The sequence below is a fragment of the Siniperca chuatsi genome, linkage group LG6 (genome assembly GCF_020085105.1).
Source record: "Siniperca chuatsi isolate FFG_IHB_CAS linkage group LG6, ASM2008510v1, whole genome shotgun sequence".
In the NCBI taxonomy this organism is placed as follows: Eukaryota; Metazoa; Chordata; class Actinopteri; order Centrarchiformes; family Sinipercidae; genus Siniperca; species Siniperca chuatsi.
The window spans coordinates 10,726,423-10,742,255 of record NC_058047.1 but is presented as its reverse complement, the minus strand read 5'-3'; the positions used below and the strand labels follow the sequence as shown (position 1 = coordinate 10,742,255).

General features: G+C 37.2%; 2 protein-coding genes across 2 annotated transcripts; one reads left to right on the top strand and one right to left on the bottom strand.

Moving 5' to 3' along the window:
- Positions 1 to 11: 11 nt before the first annotated feature.
- On the bottom strand, positions 12 to 5,182 carry lsm4 (LSM4 homolog, U6 small nuclear RNA and mRNA degradation associated). The gene is made up of 5 exons (XM_044200476.1): positions 5,049 to 5,182; positions 4,332 to 4,373; positions 3,528 to 3,626; positions 2,359 to 2,539; positions 12 to 987 (listed from the first exon to the last, which is right to left on the bottom strand). Exons 1-5 carry the CDS (start codon positions 5,049 to 5,051, stop codon positions 860 to 862), a joined length of 453 nt encoding a protein of 150 aa, XP_044056411.1. The 5' UTR covers positions 5,052 to 5,182; the 3' UTR covers positions 12 to 859.
- Positions 5,183 to 6,510: 1,328 nt separating this feature from the next.
- Positions 6,511 to 14,885, top strand: LOC122878116 (pyroglutamyl-peptidase 1-like). The gene is made up of 5 exons (XM_044200472.1): positions 6,511 to 6,690; positions 8,817 to 8,869; positions 10,673 to 10,789; positions 11,085 to 11,317; positions 12,097 to 14,885. Exons 1-5 carry the CDS (start codon positions 6,657 to 6,659, stop codon positions 12,290 to 12,292), a joined length of 633 nt encoding a protein of 210 aa, XP_044056407.1. The 5' UTR covers positions 6,511 to 6,656; the 3' UTR covers positions 12,293 to 14,885.
- Positions 14,886 to 15,833: the final 948 nt, after the last annotated feature.

The window sequence follows — 15,833 nt, the reverse complement described above, 5'->3', positions numbered from 1 at the left end:
AATACGACCGCTTTAACAAAAGTTGTTTTATTCACATGTGAATAAATTACAACATCATCTTTTGTTATAAAAATAAAATGAAACCCAGCTAACATGACACACGTTGGACTTATCCATTTCAGACTTAATGAGAATCTTTTTTTTCTTGAAATCCTAATGATCATAATGCATCATCTTACAAATGCTTCAACAAAAGTGTTAATTATCATCAGGGTCTGAATCCTCGTTCCCCGACTGCCAGTCTACTGGCCCACCTGCTGTGATCGGACCCTTACAGCACAGCAGACAAAAAAAAAAGGTTGCAAACCAGAGAACGTCACAAACGGCACAAAAATAAAGAGCAAGTTTAAAAAAAAAAAAAAAAAAATCATGCAATTGAAGTTGGGGCAGGGCAGTTTCTTTACCTTAAAAACTACACCTGAGGAGACAAGTTGACAAGCAAACAACCACCCAAAAAAAAAAAAAAAAAAAAAAAAAAAAATACCCCTACAAGTAAAAACCTCATTCCAGTGAACCAACTGACGGAAAACTGTTTTTGGATAATACAACGTGATTTGATACAAAACGTTCTTGCAAAGTTGTAATGATACATATTATAAACTGATACTAAAGGGGTCTGTCCGCTCTGACTGATACACTGTTATTATGGTCATAAGAAAAAAAAAAAAGCAACTTACAGATGCTAAAAAACAAAATTCAGTGCAAATGCACAGCTTCTCCCAGCGTGATTTCTGCAATGGTCAGTCTTGACAAACATCACAGCAGAAGGAAACACCAGGGAGTTAATTTTATCTTCATGTACTGAAGGAGTAATCGCTCTGAATAACAGGATGTGTTGTTGAAGGTGTAATGTTGTCTGTCAGTGCTGGTTCTTCATTCCCTGTGGTTTGCCCGGCCTCTTATCCTGCTGCTGTAGCTGCGGCTGCTGCTGCTGCTGCTGGCCCCGACCAGGGCCAGTCATTCCTCTGCCACGACCGCCAAACAGACCTACAGACAGAAATAAGAGGGCAAGAGAAATAGAGAGACAAAAACAGTGTTTAGACAGGTGTTCCCCGAAAAATGTATTCTCATAAGTCCTCATCTGGCTTGTTTTCCAAAACACATCAGCTTAAAGAATAAAATGGTAAGCTGAGGCCATAGTATAGAGATTCCTTTGTTTTTGGTGTGCCACTATCCCAGTTCATAAAGACAAAAAGTCACACATTTTGTGTGCCTAAAAAGTAAAATGTGCTCTGTAGGCATGTCACAATAATTACATTATCGATATATATATATACGTGACCTCAATAATTTTTGCTTGCCCATTGTAATTACATGCGTGTTGTTGTTTTTTGTTTGTTTGTTTTTTTACATAAGAATTCCCATTCCAATGTCTAAACATTCTTAAGAACTTTAAGTTAATTAAAAGGGTGTACTTGCATTATTATGCAAGTATCAGTGGCATAAAATGGTCTTAAAATAACAAGAATATTATTTATTTATTTATTTCTGGGACAATATATCGTCCAACAAAAGTAGTTATCAGCGACAACATTGTGAATCCTGATGGCAATGAAGGGGAATATCGGTATGATACTAATATCTGTGTGATGCTAACTCACGTGTGAAGTTTTGAGTGGCACAGAAGCATTTCAAGTGAATCCTATAGAGGTGTGTGCACTAAAAAGGAAGCAGGTTGACAAATCCGGACTGTTCGCAGGTCTTCAAATAGTGGTAAATTGCACTTAATATGATCACCTGTACGCAAGCCTCAAAACTGTCAGAAACAAGCTAAAAGTGTTATTCACTTGAAAGAATTAGCCCTTTAAAATGTCACGGCCTCTTTGACCTGTGAGACACAGCTAGGAAAACATTTTAACATTTTCATGAGGATTTTATTGGCTAAATGTGTTTCACATAATCTAATAATTTATCTGGTATAAAATTATTCAAAACATCTTCAATTTGAGCTGCTGAAATGTGAGACTAGAAAAGGCGACACACCCACTGAATGTAGAGATGTAGACCACTGGGAAGTACATCACTACTATCTGGTAAAATTGCTCAACCTTTCAGAAATTAAGAAAAATAGCTTGTCTTTTGCTCGCTGACATGCATTTTTCAGATACATGACTTGGCTTGAAACGTTTTAAAACAGCCTAATGATGGCAGAAATTCCTGGATTAATTGAAGAGTTACAACCGGAGTTACATGGTTTACACCTGACATTAATGATATAAATACAGGCATTTCGATATTTTACTTTGGCAGAGAAATTTGGGAACAACCACAAACGGACATGCCAATATTCATGTTTGACAGCAGGCACAAACAAATGCCCCTGCAGCACTCTGTCTGATCAGCACAAGTTGTGCTCACCTCGGCCGGCGCCTCCTCTTCCTTTGCCCTGCTGTTTGTTCTGCTGGGCGCCTCCACGTCCGCGGCCCTTCGACACCACCTCCTCCTTCACCATGTCAATAATCTCGTCTGGGATTCGCAGATACTTGATGGTGCTTCCTCGGATGTAGCACTCAGGCATCCTCCAGAACTTATCTCCATCCTGTCAGACGGGAGTGTCAATATATCCTAATCATAATGTCACTTTTTGACATCAAATAGGTTGTGTTTTGTAAAGACGGTGTGTGCAACAAGCATCAATCTCTACATCTGTTCAGTCTGTAGAAGATCTTTTTTTGTTGTCTGCTTTTTTCGATGCCCAAAATTGTTTGTGAAATTATTTACAGGACAAAATTAAATTTCAACTTCAATCCTGCCTGCTCAGCCATTTACTGTCATTGAACATTTTGGCTTTTTACCAACCTCCATTATTATTATAGAAAATTATGAGAGTCTTTGCACAAATACTGTCTGGGGTTCTACTCGTGCAGTAACAAACAATTGCAACACTGAATGAATGAATGCTGAATGAAATAATCAATTTAAAAAAAGTAACTGATGCAATTTTTTTTTAACTGGTTAATCTTTTTGGTTGCTTATCAAGAAAAGTTGTCAAATATTTGATGGTGATAGCAAATCAAATATAAAGACTTGCTATGTTTCTTATATTTTGACAGACTTTGTAAGCAACTTCAATACATCACTTTAGGCTCTGATTGCATTTTGACATTTTGTAGACTCAGTGATTAATTAAGAGCGTGTTTGGTAGAATCGTATTAAACAATGACACCTGAAATGAAGCATCGAGAGGCTGTATAAACTGGCAGCAACAGTAAACATTAAAACAAATAAAACACTTAAGAACTGGACCAAAAAACAAACAAAAAAATAAATCTCATATATGTGTACTATAGAGTGATTGCTAAAAGCCTCTGTGGTTGTTGGCCGCAAACTTTTTTTGCCTGTTACATTTTCAGAGTGATGCACCTAATCTAAAGCGGGAAACTCTACAGGCACAACTGACACCTACAGCTAAAGCTACATGTTAGCACTGGACCACAGACATATCTACTTTTCCTTCCTCACTGCTGGAAGCACTGTGTCTATGGTTTTAATGACAGCAGAGAAGTGAGAGCAAAGCTCAGCTTTACCCTCGAGGTGCAGATGACTTCTCTCAGGTTGATGTTCATCCAGTTGTCACAGCTGACCAGGTGACCGTTGTATGTCTCGCCGTTCTTCAGCTCCACCAGCTGAGGAGAGAAAGGACATGACAAACAGACGGCTGCTTTAGAGTCTTGACAACATAATGCAGGATGGATTACAGAAGCTAGAGCATCAGTTTTCTCATGGTATGACCCCAAAAAAACAAGACACAGAAACTTCAGGCTATACAGACTTCAAGTTACAATACCAGAAAAAACAAACACATTGAAGTTTAGCTATTTAAATTTGGAAGTTCAGAAGGTAGCCAAGATTGGAGGTAGTTAATAATATTAAACTGATTTAACCTGAAAATGAAACAGCCACAGCTGAAGCAAGCACATAGAACATGATACAATATATAATAAGATAATAAAAATGTAAATGAAACCAAAGGAAAGCACACAGCCAAACCTGAGTAACTGCTTTTGTTTGTTCTTAAACTAGAAATTAATTGGATGACAATATAAACAATATAAATACTTACATTTATTTAGAGACTTACAATCAGGAAAGGCTACTGGCTTTACACAGTTTTACATAAAATCTGATACCTTGGATGATTTTGATGATTTTCACTCATCACTTTCTGATCTGATCAATTGAACTTCACTTATAATGATTTAAGAGTTTACAGGCAAAATTATTAATCAATTAATGTATAGACAATCAACATTAAAATATGTGAAGTTGCTGCCGATCTTCAGTTCTAACAAAAGCTCCTTGACAGCAGAAAGAGCTCAGTGTCTCCTCACCATAGGATGGTTCTGGGCAGTCTTCAGCAGAGATAGGGGAAGCTGCAAAGTGAAAGAAAAACGTAGGAATTAACCTTCCATCAACGTTATTTAGTTACCTGAGTAAACTTGACTGCCAGGCCTACATTTGAAGCAATGCATTGGTTACACCCGTTTTTCACCTTCGTTCATAGAGTCAAACATAACAAATGTAGGTTGCTTGATACATTGGCGTACCCATAATTCACCCAGCAGTGTGCTATTCTGCTGAAACCAGCTCCACCACCACTGTGTTGGGCGTAAGGCGAAGGGAGCATCTCTTATTTGCAGCTTCTAATTATTTATAACTATATATTTTCAAAAAGTTCAGACAAATGAGGTTTCTAGGTTTATCCTATGCATTCATAGCGTCGCGCTAACCATCCATCATACTTGCTGCTATGTAAGGCAACAACGAACTACCTGTTTAAAGTTAAATGAGCTTATATCACCACTTCAGCACGATATAAAGGTTTTCGTTGGATGTATGTTGAGTCTGCATACATTTCAAAACAACCACTGTGTGTCAATGTTTAATTTAGCTACAACGGCTAACGCTAACTTAGTATAGCTAGCATTAATGAAGATCATTGTGAACCAGCGCTACGCAATTAGCCTTAGCTGAGTAGCAGGCGTGCTACTGAAAGTCTAAAATTCAACGATTAACGTTTTATCTGAACACCAACGTTAAATACTTACCATTGTGATAGTATCTCTTTTTAATCTGTGTTTGACTTGCTGTCTTGGCCCTTCACTGACACGATTTTAGCACCTACTGGTCTTCTTCTTCTTCAAATGAGTTTCCGGCTCTGCGGTGCGTAAACATGGACGTGTTATAAGATGCTGCCCTCTACAGTCAAGAACAGTCACTGCATTTCTAAATCATACCTTTAGGCAGAGTAGAGCGCTAACAAGTTCGTGATGCTTTAATAATAAAAATAAAAGTTTATGGTTATTATTTTCAGATATTAGCTTATAGTTATTATTATCATGATATCAAATCTGTCAGAAATAATAAACGACAGACAGAGCAACAATAATTGAGGGAGAAAATGCAAGGCTCTCACATCTATAAAATCCTTGTTATAAAATCCTTGTTACCCATTAATCTAATATTTTGCATTTTGTAGGACTCATATGGAATGATCCAGGGAGGGATTTTGTAGTGACAGTGAAAAAACAAATATATACATGTTAAAATATGTGTATCAGAATCAGAATGAGCGTTATTGGCCAAGTATGTGTACAAATACAAGGAATTTGACTCCGGTTTTAAGTTTCTCTCAATGTACTTAAACACAGAACACACACAGGAATATACATACTGCTAAAAAGGTCAACAAAGCTGAACAAAGATAGGTAAAACTAAACACAGAACTATTGTAACTATCATATTCATACAAGTAGATGAAAATAGGTGTATATATAAATGTATATAAAAAGCAACAATGACCAACACCATACATTGTCTTCATACAAGTCAAGTGTTCTGTAGATTGTAAACAAATACAAATAGTGTAAAGGAAAATTATTGAATAGTAATACATGTGGAACTAAATAAATCAGTGGGTAAATATGATCGTATTATTATCATTATCAACCGGTAAACCCACTTTGTACTTCACACTTTTTTTATTTTATACTTATAACCACCTGATACTTAATTTATTTTCTGACCTGTGTTATAGTGTATTGTATTATATTTTTTGCTAGTAGTTCCTGTGTGCACTGACGTAAAGGTGAGCTGCTGTAACAAAGAGTTTCCCTTCGGGGATCAATAAAGTATTTCTGATTCTGATTCTAAATAAATAAATGAATGAGGAAATTAATATTAATTAATTAATGTTAAATATGTAGGGACAAAATAAATGTGGGCATGAAGGAATAGAGAAATAAATAAACACAGTAATTAATAAGGAAAGCAAATGAATACAGTAAAAATAAATAAATAAACACAGTAAAATATAGTGTTATCTATTTATTTTTGCCTATTACTACTTTATTTTTGTATTCATGTTTTGGCAGCATTTAGATCTAGTTGTTTATTTTTAAGTAATTGCACACTACATTTATCTATTTGAATATTTTGTCAATTTTGAGCCCCCGTTATCAATCCTCGCGTCATTGCTGACGTAATCACGTCACGTCTCACGCACCCTGCAGTCAGACTCTCCAGCGAGGAGGACCGGTTTTATTTGTCTGGCAGAAGGAGCCGTCGGCTGTGGAGGGTATCGACTCTCTTTACGGTCCTGGTTCAAAATAAAGACTGAACAAAAAGCAACGGGATCCTCGGCAACAGGACGGGAGATGGATAACAGTAAACGGACTGTGGTCGTTACAGGTTTGTCTTCATTTTCCTGCCATTGTTGTCGTCTCTTGTCGGCAGGGTGAAGTGGAGGAAAAGTTGTGGAGATCACAGCTGCTCTAACGTTAATGGCGTCAGGATGTTAACGTTACTGCTTCACTCCGCTGCAGTTGTAGACAGTAGAAGGAAACGTTTTGCTTACAGTTGTAATAACAACAACAACAACAACATATCAGTGGTGTTCAGTTATTTTTTTATATAATTAGAGACTATTAACAAGCTAGGCGAAATTATCTTTTTGTTGCTGTTGTTTCCCATGTCTTTCTTGAAAGGGCCACATCAAAGAATATAAGGTAAACTTTTAAGCATATATCTAACATCATTAACTAGAAATGTAATGTTGATAAAATCAAGACAGATCTTGCAATTGTGTAGATACTTAATGAAAGAAATGTGGCCTACATTCTTAGATACAATTATACAATCAAAGTTATCTCAAACATTAGTTTCTGGTTATTATTATCATGATATCAAAGCTATAATTAATTGTCACTTTAATATGACATAATAAACAACAGACAGAGTAACAATAAGTGAGGGAGGAAATGCAAGGCTCTCACATCTATAACATGTTATGTTTTGTAGTGATAGTGAAAACATTTTCAGCTTTTCTGTACAAAGGAAGGCTTCAGGCTTCATGGCTTTGTAATGTGAGTTTCACAATAGTTGGACTTCTTCTCAACGTCAGGCCTCTTTCCAGACATGGTGTTGTTTAATCGAGCTGGGCAAAGTGATTAAATAACATAATAACCAATAACCAACCAGTGATTGCATTCCAGTATTGATTTCCTACTGTATTGGTTTCTGTATGGAAGCTCAGGCATTTTATTTACTATTCAATAACATTGATTTGCATTATAATATGAAAGTCTGGACCTAGAACCTAGGACCTTATTTTCAGCTGTGTCCTACCAGTCTGTCTTAGAAGCTGCTGTGCATGTTACATTTTAGAAAACACATTTTGTTTCAGTATTAGTTAAATAGGAAAATCCAAGTAATGATGACAGTGATATCAGTGAATATTGATATATTACTCAGGGTTGTTTTCCCCCCCAAAAACAAGACTCATTGCAACTTAAATATAATATTTTCCAAGTGCACAAACAAGTCTTTAACGTTAAATCTATGAAGGAAAACAGAAGCAGTGACTTGGTGGTTTCAGACACAAAGGGGTGCAGAAGCTCGCAGTCCGAGTGATTGAAGATGTGTAGATTGCCTGGGAACAGCACCTTCACAATAGTGGGCCAGCTGGCAGCTGCTGGCCCCTCACTCTGCTCCTTTTCAGCAGCCTGTCAGACAGACTGATCCCCCCCTCCACCAAACCCCCAGGGTCCCATTGACCCTTGGAAGGGTGGTGGAAGGGGATCAGTTATAGATCCCTATATAAACAAGCCTGAGTGAATATCCATAGGCTGCTGCTGCAATTTTGGAGTGATGCATGGAGGGATTTTTAGTGATAGTAATTGATTTTAATCTGGTAGTTGAAGGAAAGCAGTATGCTGCAAAAGCAAAAACATCCCTCTCTTTTTGTTCTTATAAAATGTTTTATGTTTTCTGAAAATCTAGTATTTTGGAGGGGTTCATGTCTGTGTACTGCTGACTGTTGTTTATATTACAAATGCAATATTCAGCAAGTAAACACAATATAATTTTTGACAGTATCTTGCAGTCATGCCATAAAAACACTTAAAAGTATCTCTATCAAACTATTTCAACTACAAGTCAAACAACACATGAGCTCATATTCAAGTCATAACAACAACACAGAAGGTACAGCAGGACTTATTCATGCTTTATTACAACAGAACAATTGCTAAGATAGCTCATAAGTTGCACTACATTCACATATCTGCTTCTCCAGAATTAAATGCATTTTCTGCTTCTTTTTTTTTTTAAACTAATAGATAATTGTCTAAGTGATCCCACCAGAAATAAAACGGCACTCTGTCCATGTTGGAAGAACAAACCGTACATGGTTGCATTTCATTTCTGTTTGTGAAAATGCAATTTTTAGTCATTCTGTGTAGAAACCAAACAGATTCCATAATCGTTAACACAATGTAACGCAGTACAGAAGCCAAAATAACGTATATGTTTTGCAGGTTTTGGGCCATTTGGAGAGCACACGGTCAACGCCAGCTGGGTAGCAGTACAGGTGTGTTTTACCCGTTTATTTCTGTTTTAATGCACGTATTAATTAGTTTTTTCCGTGATGTTAAAAATAAATCAAACAGAAACCAAGACTGTTGTAAGTGATATGTTTGTAATTAAATTAAATGTACTTAATTGACTTGTTTAGCCTTTTTAAAATATACTAAAAATATAGTAAATGTAGCTAAACAAGTCCTTAAGCCTTTCTAAAATGCTTTATATTCATTCCTGACAAAAACATTGATTGAACATCACCATTGATCATCTTAAATATGGCACACTAACTTAATAAAGCTTATGATGTTTTTAACCAAGTTGTTGACTTGACAGTCTGCATAAATCTTCATGTTGATTTGTTAGTAATTGTGATGAGTAGTAGGTGTGACTTTTTCAAAATGAATCTCTCATGTTGAGTTTTTGTGGCGGTCACACGATGCTGTGATAGTTGTCGGCTGGCTTCACGCCGTGCAGCAGTGTGTCGGAGGCTCTCTGTGTCCTACTGGGGAAGCTGCAGTGGGGGATGCCTGTGGTTGTCAGGATGTCTAGACGGACTTGATAAGGATATTAAAGGCAAACAAAAGGCTGCTTTGTGGCGGGGTCACAGACGCGGTCAAACAAGCCTCTTTTCAATACAAGTGAGGGTCAGTGTCCGGGGCTATTTGTCCTGCAGTGAGATTGGGGGAGGTGTTTGTGAATTTGACCCAGATTTATCTTACTTATAATGTGTATGATTGCATTTTTTTTATTTCTTGCTTTTCTCATACTTGTTTTAAGACGATTGAGTATTGCAGTGATTTTTTTTTTTTTTTTTTTTTTTCGTAATACACATTTTTTAAGTTAAGTGCAAAATAATGTTATTTGGAAAGGGCAGGGCAAGTGAGAGACAGCTGTCCTCTAAGGAAGTGCAAAAAAGGACTGACCTTTACCTGCTCAATTTCAAAATTTAACAAAAATTCAGTTAAATAACATTTCACAGAAACATTTGGCCATCATCATTAGTTCTGAATAGTTATGTTTTTTTTTTTTATCAATTTGTACGTTCTTATTGGATTTGTATTATTTTGGATTAAAAATACTGTTTTAATTTTAAAGTAATATATCTTTTGCCATAGCACCCTTAAGTTGACAAATGTAAGGGCATATTTTGCGGAACCATTTTCTGTCAATGTGCAGTAAGTACGAGTGAAGAGGGAGCAGGCAAAGAGAGCAACCAGCAGTAGTAATTTACTAAACTAATACACAGTTGGAGAAGTGAAGGGATTAAATAACAGGCTGCTGTTGCTGTTCTATAAAAAAGTAATAAATTTTTCAGTTTGTCAAAGTTATCTACTACAGTTTCATAACATATGTATTATCTAAACTCAAAGGTCCACCTACTAGCTTTACTCATCGTTCGTGATGCTGATGAAGACTGAAAAAAGCTGTTGAAAGCTATTGTAATCATTGCACCACCTCTCTACATTGTTTTTAAAATATTCTGGGCGAAACCTTATTTTTTGTCTTTAAATCATTGATTTTGGAGCGTGCATACTTGCTAATCAGGCTTGCCTTCATTCCACCTTAATAAACAAAATTGTTTTTGCTTTTTTACATTAACATTACGTAAACTGGAAAATGGACTAGTGAATCAGTGAGCATCTGAAAGAGCATAGTGCTAGATTTTAGTTCCCACCGAGACCACATGCTAAAACTGTGCTAACCTTCATCACTGTAAGATGTGATGAGATAAAAACATCTAATAAATGGCAAATACTATTTTAAAATGCAAAAAAAGCTTTAGCTGTTATGTGTTTGTTTGTCCTGACAGGAATTGAAGAAGCTCGGACTGGGCGGTGAAGTGGACTTGCATGTATCTGAGGTTCCTGTAGAGTACCAGACAGTCCAGAGTTTGGTTCCTTCATTATGGAAGCAGTATCATCCACTGGTAAGAGGAGAACATGGTGTGACTTATCCACATTGTTCCACTTTTAAAGGTGCGATACAGCAACTCGTGTCTCGTGTGTTGGCTCTGGTTTAGTAGTTCCTGGGTTCAGATCTGAGTTTCGTGTCAAGCGCATTTCTGGTCCGGTTAAAATAGTCACAGCTCCTTTTTAGACACCTCAGGTTCAAACAAGCACAGAAGTCAGAGAGAGCTGCCACAGAAATATTCATTTGTGCTTTGGGACAGTAATATCTTAGTAATTCTGACTTGTGTTTTTATTGTTTCCTTTGTTTGCCAGTTGGTGGTTCACGTTGGAGTCTCAGGTATGGCCACCACTGTCACACTGGAGAAGTGTGGCAGAAATCATGGCTACAAGGGCCTGGACAACAGCAGCTTCTGTCCTGATTCACAGTGTTGCATTGTGGGAGGCCCGGACTGTATTGACTCAGTTATTGACATGGAATCAGTCTGCAAGAGAGTGACCGCCTCGGGGCTGGGAGTAGCTGTGTCCGTCTCCAAGGACGCGGGAAGGTAATTATTTACTATATGTATTTCAGTTAGAATCAGCATTTTGTTTATTTTACTTTCACCCCTGGATCACATGCTTCAACTCCTGAGGGATAGACAGTTAAACGGTGAAACACACAAATTAGCCGTACACAATATCTACTCTCTGCATTGTGAGGTGTGTTTAGTTTGATAGTTTGCACTCAGTTTGGCAGTATAATAGACAGCTGAGGTGAACTTTGTGCAACAAAGTCTGGACCAAAGGTGGGATGTAGTAGTTCTTAACAGGAGCACTTGTACTATTAATAGGAGCAATAGGACCATTGAATTCTATTAAAATGAATATAGAAGGATAATAACACAACCTGTGTTTTTGTCATGGGGGACTACAATGCAGAAATTGAAAGAAAAAAAATTGCAAGAACATTATCACAATTCTGAGATATTAGTCAGGGTGTAGTAACAATATCTACAGTGGTAGGTTTATCTGAGCTGGCCTCAGTCAAAATGATGTAATTAAATATGCCAACTGATGTTGTGATCTGGCTGTTGAGGGCTTACTGTACGTCCATGTGTATGGTGTAATTATGCAGAGACTTACAGTCACTTACAGCGATGCCATGAAGATTTTACTGTTTGTGTCATGAATTAATGGCACTTTTTATATGTTCGTCAGTACAAATGTACCCATATGTCAGGCAGAAACGGGCAGGCAGAAACTTCTAGTATGGCTTTTATTGTGTCTTCCATTTAATGTAGCCAGGCCCTTCACTCATTTGTTGCTGTGCACTCTTCCCTAACAGGTATCTCTGTGATTTCACCTACTACACGTCTCTGTACCTGAGCCACGGTCGCTCTGCCTTCATTCATGTGCCTCCTCTCGGAAAGCCTTACAGCGGGGAAGACCTGGGCCGTGCGCTGCAGGCCATCATCCGGGAGATGCTGGAGCTTCTGGACCAGGCTGAGGAGAAAATTCACTGCCAGCAGCACATCCACTAAGTGACCTCCAGATGCCAACCAGCCTCTCCAGCCTTCACCACACAAGAGAAATTGCACAAATAGCCAAACTTCTTTTTGTTTTTGTTGTCTTTACTTGGACAAAATGAAAACTTCAGTGTATAGGATCTTTTCAGTGTTTGTTTCTCTTTGTTTTAGGTTTTTGCATCATGTTTTGCCTGATTCTGTTATGTTTTAATGTCTCCCAATGGTGAAAAGATAAAATGGGGGTCTCAAGACAACGCTCAGTCACGCTGTAACGTAAGCTTTTGTCCCACTTCTGAGGAACATAAACATTCTGACTTTAGAGTTTAAAATATGTAAAAAGCTGAAGAAAACACAGAAGCAAAGTGCCGCTCATGGTTGTTTATATGCAGAGGGTCTTTAATGTGGCAGATTTTACAACCTATAACTCCAAATGTGACTCCTGCACCTTTTTATAGGGTTATTGAAATCACATTGAAGTCACATTTGGAGAAACTGTTTAATGTACTCTACAGATCTAGTCTACTTTCATAATGTTTCATCCTCAAATTTTGAATTTCACTCAGTCACAATATGTTTCAGTCAACAGGTGTTTGCATCTGAATGTCTATAAATGATTAATGTACATGATACATTATGGTTTTAAGTAGAAATATTTAGCAGTAAACTGTGTTTGCTAATTTCTGTTTCCTTTTAACTACCTTCTAACTGTGCCATTTCACACTTGATGTTGAATTGTTTCTTGAGTCCTTTTTCTTTATAAGAAGTTGTAAATTTGCCTTCTTTTACAAAGGTTATTTAAATCAGGGAACGGGTTGGTTCCAGCTCATATTCCCCCACTTTCTTGGCCCAATTCTGACAGAAAACCCCCAAATCCACCCCACTGGGATCTGGCCCCAGACTGTGCAATGTTATTTTACAGATCTCAAGATGAGGGATTTAGTTTTAGGTTTGTCAGAGTTCTGTTATGGCTGCACAGTTATTAGAGACATTTTCAGATTGCATTAAACAAGAGTTTCCTGTTCTAAATCTAAATTGTATATCCATTAATATTCTTTTTAAATAACTGAACGAATAGTAGATCTTTTCTCTCTTGTTCATTTAATATAATGAGTTACTCACTGCACTGGATTTCTGGGTAGTGAAATCCTTTTTACTGATTTGTATCGTCAGTGTGTAACTTTACAAACTTGCACAACTTTTTTCTTTAATCTTAAACTGTGTAGAAAACCTGCAATTTGTAACATTTCAAGACAGAATTGCAAAGTTTTTCTTTTTTTCTCACAGTTGTGCAGCTGAAATTGTTTGATGAAGTTGGATTCTCAGTTCAGTCAGAGTTGGGCCTGGAATTTTATTTCTGTAGTACTTTCTTTTTTTGTTTTTCATTTTTACTTAATCTGGAATATGGACAGCAATTTTAGCTATGTGAATACTTGCATTTTGTATTTTTATTTTCAATCACATTAACTTGAAATATGTAGCTTTCCAGACACACACACATCCATTTCTTAACCCCCTCCCCTCAATAATTACAAATATGTATGTGAGGTATGCTTTATAGGTGAGTCATGCTTTATTTTCCTGAGTTTTGGTTTGTTCTGACCTTTTAAACAAACTGTGGCAGATTCTGTCACTGTATCTGTGATGGTGCCACTCCCAGGTGTAAATGTTCTGTTTTATGGCTTTTAAAAAATTGGATTGTCTTCTGTTTCACTGTGTAGACCAGCGCTGGCGTGTCTGCTGAATCGTCAGGACAGCCCATGCCACCTAACACAGCTTCAGTTTGATCAGTTTTAGTAGAGATTCTAGCTTTGATGGTCTGCATTCTACTTCAGCACCCTGAACACTGTGTTTAGTGTTGCAACAGTAGTGGTCTCATGGCCTTTCCTTGAGTTTTTACTTACATTTTTTTTTTTTCACAAGTTGCAAGTTGGTGCCAGTGAGTCTGAGTAAATTGTCATTATTTTTAGCAGTGTGTGTCCAATTGCTATTCAGTGTCATGGTTTGTCCCACAAAGTAGCATCCTCCAGCACTGAGCTGAACAGAATTGAACTTCTTCTCAGACCAAGATTTTATCTTAGCATTTGTCATTCAACTTAGATCTTGGTTATGTGGTTTTAAAATCTCTTATGGAATTGTTGAAATGGTGGGCAGGTTTTAGTTCCGAGTTTGCAGGTGCTGATATTTTACTGTGTGGCTTTGTGAGTGCTGAGAAGTGAAAGGGTTGTGGAGGAGCTGCTCACAAAAGTGAAAGCCTCAAGTTTACATATGAGGTGACCTCTGACCCTGACTCTTTCCTGTGCCTTGCTGTTGTTTATGTGTGTTATGAAAAGGCCTTAAAAAACTCAGCAGGTCAGTTCAAAGATATATTACTGATGCTGTCCAGTCAGATGTGTGGCTACCTCAAAAATACTTTTTTATCTCTGTGTGTGCCCTGTACAATAACATTGTGGCTCTGTGATTTATTGTGAGTTTCTCTGTTGAGGGAGAATCCTCTAAAAGGTGTCTTCTTCTGCTTTTGACATTAACAAAGCACTCTTACAATAAGTAATCTTGGCTTTGTAAAAGGAAAGGCTTTGAAATAAAGAGAATTAAAGGATTACAAATAATGTCTCTGTGTCTATTAAGTATTACAACTCCATATCGTTTCCAATACTCACTAGTTATCCCTATTAAAAGCATGCAGTTGACTTGCCATTATTGTACTTGTATGAAGTGGTAGAGTTGGCATAAAAGGCCTATCAAAGATCATAGATGTTACTATGAAACACCACTGTGTCGTAAATAATTGGCCTGGCATCTGCATTTCCATCTCTATTTGCATCACAAAATGTGTCTCAACTCCACACTATAGAGAAAAATTATTGTATATATTAATAGTATTTTTACAGCATGCAAAAATTAACATACTGTAAGCCTACTGTTTGGGTGTAAGGAAAATTATACAAAATATGCCCCAACAGGTGTCATATAAGGGTGTCACTTTGCAGCGGCTTCCAGTTTCAGATTTAATTAAAAAAAAATAGATAGCACATAAAGCGGGCCATACCTTAGTTGATACTTTTGGTGGCGGTAATGCACCAAAAGCTGTTTGCCAACCGCCATAAAACATCAGAAGAAGAAGAAGAGTTGATACTTAAGTGTTGCAATATCTCTGATGAATTTGCATATAATCACATTATCAAAAACACAGTGACACACACTTTTGGGGGGCCCTGGGGGCATGGTTGGTAATCCCCCTTGTGATAAATACATACTGAAAACATGGTTAGATTCACTTCAATGTGAAATCTGGACACAAATATAGGCTTAGCAATAGAAATATTGGTTTTCCTAAAAGTCACAGAGGTCACAGTGAATGCTCTAGAAACACAATTTGTATAACACCAGTAAAAACACCTGATAAAGGTGATCAAGCTAGTAGGCTATAAACCATTTGTATTGTGATTGCCATTCAAATATTTTGAGGTTGCGAGTGATTTGGTCTAAATAAATATATATCTGCAACAGTTGTCTGTCAGCATCCAATAGGTATTTCCCCATTTTCCCCGGAGAGGTC

Excerpts from the sequence above, each read along its gene's own strand:
- LOC122878116 (XM_044200472.1), top strand. The coding sequence starts at position 6,657 with ATGGATAACAGTAAACGGACTGTGGTCGTTACAG. Across the intron at positions 8,870-10,672 it reads CCAGCTGGGTAGCAGTACAG|GAATTGAAGAAGCTCGGACT; the intron begins GTGTGTTTTACC and ends TTGTCCTGACAG. Across the intron at positions 11,318-12,096 it reads GTCTCCAAGGACGCGGGAAG|GTATCTCTGTGATTTCACCT; the intron begins GTAATTATTTAC and ends CTTCCCTAACAG.
- lsm4 (XM_044200476.1), bottom strand. Across the intron at positions 3,627-4,331 it reads CTGCCCAGAACCATCCTATG|CTGGTGGAGCTGAAGAACGG; the intron begins GTGAGGAGACAC and ends TTCTCTCCTCAG. Across the intron at positions 988-2,358 it reads AAGAGGAGGCGCCGGCCGAG|GTCTGTTTGGCGGTCGTGGC; the intron begins GTGAGCACAACT and ends TTCTGTCTGTAG.